This window comes from Gadus macrocephalus, chromosome 18, assembly GCF_031168955.1.
Source record: "Gadus macrocephalus chromosome 18, ASM3116895v1".
Lineage (NCBI taxonomy): Eukaryota > Metazoa > Chordata > Actinopteri > Gadiformes > Gadidae > Gadus > Gadus macrocephalus.
The window spans coordinates 19,484,394-19,492,543 of NC_082399.1; the positions used below are offsets into that span (position 1 = coordinate 19,484,394).

The 8,150-nt window shown below is 41.4% G+C and overlaps 1 protein-coding gene across 1 annotated transcript; it reads right to left on the bottom strand.

Annotated features, from left to right (window-relative positions):
- Window positions 1-744: 744 nt before the first annotated feature.
- LOC132446404 (uncharacterized) lies at window positions 745-5,887 on the bottom strand. Its single transcript, XM_060036668.1, has 4 exons — window positions 5,701-5,887; window positions 3,730-3,849; window positions 3,086-3,304; window positions 745-1,428 (listed from the first exon to the last, which is right to left on the bottom strand). Exons 1-4 carry the CDS (start codon window positions 5,858-5,860, stop codon window positions 1,139-1,141), a joined length of 789 nt encoding a protein of 262 aa, XP_059892651.1. The 5' UTR covers window positions 5,861-5,887; the 3' UTR covers window positions 745-1,138.
- Window positions 5,888-8,150: the final 2,263 nt, after the last annotated feature.

Here is an 8,150-nt window from a genome sequence, read left to right on the forward strand (position 1 = left end):
AACAAATAGAAAACACATAATATTAACTAATATTGTATTAATATTTATTAATAGTTAACTAAATGTATTTTTGGCACTAATTAACAGTTATTTCTTACATTATTTAAATGTTAAATGTTTATTTGCAAACTATATGTTAATATAAAAGTTAATGACATATTATTATTTAACTAATTGTTATTAAACTGTGCTTCTGCCTATCCCAATATGAACCACTCCTCATAGGACTCTTACAATGAAGTTGGTTAAACTTAATTAATATATTAGTAATATATAACTATCAGTATGGGGGACCCTTATAATAAAGTTGGTTAAGCTTAATTAATATATTAGTAATATATAACTATCAGTATGGGGGACCCTTATAATAAAGTTGGTTAAGCTTAATTCATATATTAGTAATATATAACTATCAGTATGGGGGACACTTATAATAAAGTTGGTTAAGCTTAATTAATATATTAGTAATATATAACTATCAGTATGGGGGACCCTTATAATAAAGTTGGTTAAGCTTAATTAATATATTAGTAATATATAACTGTCAGTATAGGGGACCCTTATAATCAAGTTGGTTAAGCTTAATTAATATATTAGTAATATGTAACTATTAGTATTGGGGACCCTTATAATAAAGTTGGAACAGTAATTATTAATTATTTACAAATATTTATCAAAACATTTATTAACGATAGCAAATATTTTAACTCTCACACTGGAAATGAATGATCTCAGCACACACTGTTGGGAAGGGGGATGAAAATACTTTATTTATAACTCTCTAACAAAGAACTCTCAAAGAACTCACCAATAGCTTTTTGTTTTCTACTGGAACACTGACCACTGATAGTTAACCTGATGGTCTACTGGAAAACTGATCATTAAACTGATCAAAAAAGATGATCAAACTAGAATGCCAACAGAATGTATATTGGTATTGAATGGTATATCAAATAAACAGAGAATGAGAGAGGGGTTCAACCAGAGCGTGAGAAAAAGAGAGAAAGACAGTGAGACAGAGCACAAGAAAGTGAGGGAAAGACTGAGTGAGAGACAGGCAATATTTCTTAACCACACTTGAAAAAAACAACACGAACGGGTAAAAAAAGAATAATTATGCTCTCTTTGCATACGGGATTCATTTGCATTGACTTTTTAAGTCATCTATTTTTGTCTGAACCTGAGCATCACCTTTAATGTAGTTTTCGCATAAATTTGCTACATCTTTCAGCTTTGCCTGTTTGGTTTTATCGAGGAGCTTTGTGAACTCGGCAGGTGACGCTGTTGCCAGCTCTGCAATGCTTGCCGTGGACCTGACTGTGAGTTCGTTCACCCCTGCGTATGCACAGGAAGCCGACAATTTCAAGCCCCGATTGTATGCTTTCAGGACCTTCTTGTATCTTCTTATCACTTCAAAAGGGCCACGGGCTGCAAGGAGCAAATCATAAAGAAAAACTACATTATGGACGGTACATAAAAATGTGTGTTCACAACAGTGCTATGAGTTGAAATGCTTGTTGTATTATTATGTGGCAGCATACAAGACAAGACAGAATTCCACCTAGCTCCTTTAAATAGTTGGTCCACTTTATGTTAGGGTAGAATTAAAGGGATACGTCACCATTTGGGGAATTACACCAGTTTCCACTTTCCCTTGAGTTAAGTAGCCTAATTGAGATTGACCTTTCTCCAGTTCATCCAGCCGTTCTGAGTCTGACGGTAGCATTTTTGGCTCCAGCCAAGCATAGATCATTGAATCAGATTAGACCATTATCTCGCCCATTAGCATCTTGCTCAAACGTAACTAAGAAATCTGATATTTTCCCTATGTAATACTTCAGTAATTACAAAGTGTACCAACAGAGAATGAACATGGTGATCAATACCGTGGTTTGCACTACTTGACTTAAAGGGATTATGCGGAGTGAATCAACCTGTAGCCCTGTTGTTTCGCATAGCCAAGTGCTGTCGATAGGCATGAGAACGACAGAATTCCATGCACGGTAGACCAAATAGCGAAACGGCAGCCAACGCTAACTACTGAGGGCATGTGAGTTTCGTTTTCATATACCCGCATCTGGTCTACGTTGTAACTATTGCTGTCATTCTGATACCTATTGACAGCACTTGGCAGCCTCAAACAACAGGGCTACGGGTTGATTCACTCCTGATAATCCTTTTAACACATTTGGGGGGGGACTATTTTCAGATGTGTCAGCAAATGTCCTAATTGACTATGCTGGAATGAGAGTATAGTTCCATGTTTTATCAGAATAGACAATCGCCACATTTCATTATCCACTGTCTTTGTACTCTTTGCAACTACAGAAGGATCAAGTTTTAATTAGAATTTTTTTTTGAATTCTTAGTCACTTTTGAGCAAGATACTAATAGGCGAGATGCTAATGGGCTAATCTGATTCAATAATCTATGCTAGGCTGGAGCTAAAAGTACTACTGTCAGTCCAAAGTTACTGACCAAGGTAGAGCAACATAATACATTACAATGGGAGTAGTCTCGCAAAGCCAGACCAAACTACAGCAAGTAGAATGGTCTGGAACCACGCTATTTAGAGCCGTCAATCCGGGGGGAAACTGGGCTGGCCTGTTTTTATTTCTTTAAACCAATCACAATCGTAGGGCGGGGCTAACCCCGGGAAGCAGCAGCGGTGCGCAATACGGGAAAGCCAGCAACCGGAAGGGGAGGAGTAGCGGTGGAATCCGACGCTAGCGCAATAGACGCTGTCCATTTCCGCTCAGCCAGACTACAATGGGAGTAAACGTGAATAGTTCCAGTCTGCATAAGTGGGAGTGTCACATAACGTCACAATGTAAACTTTTCAATTAACTTCTGTATGAGGTATGAGGGCTCAACTCTGGGATTTCCCCCCCTCCCCCTTCTGAAAATAGAAAACAGAATTTAACAGACATTTGTGCTTCTCGCTTCACTTTTAACCTCTCTGGTCAAACTCAGAGAAAGGCTGAATGACCTGGAGAAAGGTCAATCTCAAATGTTGAAGACAAGGGGAGGTGGAAAATGAATTTGCTCCATAAAGGATAGATTCAACGTTTTACTAGAGTTTTACCTCTTTTGCGGACATCAGTCACTTTGTGGTGCATCCTGGCCTTCTTTATTTTGTTCTTTGTCTTTGAAAGTCTGAGTTTTCCCTTGCCCTTTCGTTTCATCTTCTCATCTGAGGAGGAGGAGGAAGAACAAGAGGAGGACCGGCTCATTGAAGACAATGATGAGCAGGAGGCAGTGTCTTCCTCTGAAGATTGTTCTTCTCTGGGAGCTTTAGACAGGTCTAGACAGTACAAAAAAACAAAGATTAACCAGATGTTGCTGATGCCTTACACAGAATACCATTTCTTCCTTTTTGTTCCAACAAAGGTAATATTTTGTGTAAAGTCAAAATAACCCTAGACCTGGGATGTGTTACTATTGTAACACTGTATACTATTGTGGTTACTATTAGGTGGTTAAGTGTCGAACCAGGGTAAGTAAAGCTAGAGGTAGTGGTAAATATGATAATAGAAGAGTCTGGAGTCTCCATTCTCTTAACTACAGAAAGCCAGCAGGCTACTATAAGGAGGTTTACCACTTCATCTAACTTAACTAACCAGGTGTACCACTTAACCTCCTACTTGGAATACCACCAGGTATATGTTTGACTGACACTGTATACATTTTTGTGTCATACACCGAAAATGTAGGCTTGTTGAACCTTACATGCCAGTTGTTTGCGAAGAGCATCCCTCTCCTTTATCACTTTCTGGAGTTTCTTATCTTGAGACCGCTCTCTCATCTTGGCCTTTTGGAGGAGATTCTTCACCGTTGGTGACTGGTCACCTGTCAAAAAACGTCATTTCAGCATAGTTGTACAGCTAACACACAGCAATTGCCTGTTTATGTTATAGCAAATTCGGTAACAAATACCACGAACATTGTCTATCTAGCCATAACTTTTGAAAGTAAGAGATTTTGAAAGTATTGTGCATCAAAGTTACTGTTAGGAGCAAAATATTGCCGTTCTCATGAATAGCTTAGAGTATTTTGGACATTTAAGTAGTTGCTCAGCTGTAAAGTAGCCACTAAGCTGTAATGTAATTCATGCAGAATAATAAATCACATTTTTATACACTATGACAAGACCAGGTTATTTGAATAGGCTCAGGCTTTAATAGGCCTACGGTCAGAGTTCGATCCCCAGCTCCTCCTAGCTGAGTGTTGATGTGTCCCTGAGCAAGACACTTAACCCAAATGGCTCTTGATGAGCTGGCTGTCGCCTTGCATGGTGGACTCTGCCGTCGGTGTGTCAATGTGTGTATTAACCGATGTAAGTCGCTTTGAATAAAAGCGTTTGCTAAATGCCCTAAAATGTAAAATATGTGCGGGACAGCTGTCAGTGCACTCACACTAGGCCATCTGTACCGTGGCCCAAGTCTGTTTCACACCTAACCAAGTCTAGATGCCCCACCCCCCCCCTATTGTTCTCTGGCCTGTGCTCACACTAGGCAATCGCAACTGGGCCTGAGCACGGTTGCCTCTTCTACATACGTCATCACGTTGTAACATGTCACCACCAAGCGTCCGCTGATTAGTAGAACAACACAGAGAACACAGTTGCCACTTTACTGACTTTGTTGCTTATTTGGAGCAACACATTTTTATATTTCCGCGCGTGAGCTAGAACCCCAATTTACCCTCCCGGACCCTGCACACATTAGTGGTTTATTGGGTTTCATTCTGTTGTAAATGTGACGGCTCCGCGGTTCAAGGGGGGGGGCTTGGGTAGTGGTGTTGCTCCACAGAGACAACGCAGCGATATGATCATGAGCAGTTGACTTCTAACTTGAAAAAAAGTGAAATCCGCGAGCTGCTGATCATGTGAGAGAAGGTGATGCAGTCGTATTAAACAAAGACGTTGAAAGATGGTGCGATCTACGAGAGGCAAATTATTCTAAAGAGCTTTGGGAGGTTAGACTATGTGCGCAGCCCCGCCTTCTCCAGTGAGTGAACCAAGACAGCCTGTGCCGTGACGAACGGGGTATTTTTGATCAAAAACTCAACTTCACTATCGCATCAACGTGAACCGCTAGCCGTCATGTTTATCGTTTAATGGGAAAGAAGGGTCGTCGCATGGACTATACGTCATCCAGCTCAGGTTGCGTAGCCGTGCGTGTCGGCTCATTAGCATCTGTACCGTGGCCTGAGCACACCTCTCCCAAGTGTGCTCAGGCCACGGAATGGAAGTGGACTTGAGTACACTTGGCGCACTCACACTGGCCAAACGAACTAGACTTGAGCACAGTAGAGGTGTGAAACGGACTTGGGCCACGACCACACTGGCCTAGTGGGAGTGCACCCGAAGGCCCCATCCATGTCATTTCTCCGACACTCCATTTGTTCCGACCCGTGGTCGTAACAAAAGTTTTAAGAATTACATAATACCTAGTCAAAAATAACCACATATGTACTCCGACTGTGTAATAAATACGTATTAATAATAATAAAAACAAATCTAGGTCTCGTACCAGGGCATGACATGCTTCGGCCAATGAATCGATTTTCTCACCATGAGACTGGCGGTGCGCCATAGTCTCGTCAATGTGTGGGAAAGGTTGCCAGTGTTAATGCTAACCAGTAAGCATAGCCTAATTTTATGAACATAATGCTAGGTCATAACCTGTTCAAACTTACCTTTCTTCGGTTCAGAGACATGGGGGGTATCTGTGGAGTCATCACCACTTTGAAAGTTGATGTCACATGTTTGAACGGAGGCGGAGGGGAGCATTTTGTCGTCCTTCGCTGCTGTTGTGTTCTTTCTTAAAACTTTCCCAGATCTGGTGCCTGCCGACATTACGTACACTGCCAAATAAACTAGCGAGCCTGGGCCCCATTTCCTGATATCGATGGATCTTCGCTCGTTCGAAAGCAGGATCTTTCGAACCATCGATAATTTCTTTGGAGCGTTTCCCGAAACTCCTCTTAACGTGAACGCGCATTCGCTGCACTCAAGACGATCGTAGGATTGTACCTGTCCACTGGATTGGTGCTGAAATGGGCTATGACGCAGGGGGAGACGCAGGAATGTCGGAGGAAAATGGGGTTAAAAAGGGTTAACATATCTCCCCATCAAGGCCAACCGCAGAGTAGCCTACGAAGAGAATAGATTGCAATAATATGAATGCTAAAGATATTAAAACACAATTGATTAAGCCTAGGCCGACATATATATCAGTCCTAATACTGAGCGCACGATCGGGAGGTGGAAGTTGCGCTTTAGATGCCTTCACAAGTCCAGCGGAGGGCTCCAGTTTTCGCCGGCCAAGTCATGCGCTGTGATATGTGTGACAGCTATGTTGCACAAAATTGCAGCTAAGGCTGGGGTCGCTTTGGTTGAACCGGAGGACATTGAGGACGATGACGACGAGGAAGATCGGTGTGAGGATGGCCTCCCTCATAACTACGCGGCTGGTTTTCATGCACGTCGAAGAGTGATTGAGACTTTTTTTTAACCCCCTCCACCCTCCCACATGTCACTAAACATTCCCGTCAACGTGACCAATCCCCACCATATCCCAGCCTTTTGCCTGCTCCTTTGCTTGTTTTTTATAAATGTTTTTAATCCTTTTTTTTTTTACATTATTTTATGCTACGTTTTATGAGTAGCCTATGTCAGTCTGCACAAATCCCCCCCACTTTCTCTCACACATTTTAAGTGCCCTGCCTGCTCAAACATTTCCTGGACTGTCTCTCTCAAACTAAGAACATAATGGCCCACCTTAGGCTCAGACGCACGTGATACACCATTACCAATGTGTTATGATAAAACGCATTCAAAACTAGGAATGTCCACTGGCTACGCCACTGAGGCTATAGTAGGCTAACGAGGCTCTTAGCGTCCTACGAGTATCCTGGAGCACTCGTGAGCGTTTTTAAGAGGTTCGTTACCAAAGATGCTTTCGGGAAACGGTGTGAAAACTGTACGATGCTCGTACGACCCACTCTGCGATCCACTTAGGCTAAAGATGCTTTCGGGAAACGGGGCCCTGGCTTGCGCAATCAAAAGAGCATCAATGTGAACTTCAGCCAAGTGTCTCTGCTTGTTGAGCTCTGTGAAGTGACTTCCAACAGGAGGAGTCAGATGTATGCAGACCACTGTGATTGGCGCATTTGAAAAAAAAATAAAAATTATGCATATTTATTTATTTAGTTGTTTATAATATAAAAGTTTTAAGAATTACATATACATAATTACGGTAATAAAAAAAAGTTTCACAGCTAATGTAGCCGTTAGCACACTCAGGATCTCGTAATCACGAGATAATATCTCGTAATTACGAGATCCTGAGTGTGCTAACGGCTACATTAGCTGTGAAACTTTTTTTTATTTGGTGAATGCTCAGCGCCACCGTACATTAACCTATGACCCCAAGGAAGAATTGGAGGGAAAGAGCCATTATGTACATTGGGCTAACAGCGCTCTCAGTCAAGCCAGAGTGGTAGATATAACAGAGTGGCGACACTTCCATTGGACTCCGTTGTAGCGCCTACTTCCGGGGTATGGAGCCTTGAATAGTTCCAAACAACCATTTTACGGCGTAGGAGATCATCCATTTCCATTGCTGGCCGTCGAGTAACTTCTGCGGTAAATTGATTAAATAGCTTCCTCTTTTGACTTGTCTACTGTCTATATTGTATCAGAGGCCCTTTATGATGCATATACTAATATTTATTTGTAAATGCACAGCGTAATTATAGATATATTTATCTTGGTAGACGACCGTTTGCCTGCTAGTTTGTTAGCTCAACTTCGCCATCTGTGAAGGTAACTCCAGGGGTAAATTGATTAAATAGCTACCTCTTTTGAATTGTCAACTGTCTATTGTATTAGAGGTCCTTTTATGATGCATATAATGATATTTATTTGAATATGCACGGCGTAATTATATATATATATTTGTCTTGGTAGACGACCGATTGCCTGCTAGTTTGTTAGCTCGACTTCACCACCTGTGAAGGTATCTCCAGGGGTAAATTGATTAAATGGCTACCTCTTTTGAATTGTCAACTGTCTATTGTATTAGAGGTCCTTTGATGATGCATATACTGATATTTATTTGAATATGCACGGCGTAATTATATAT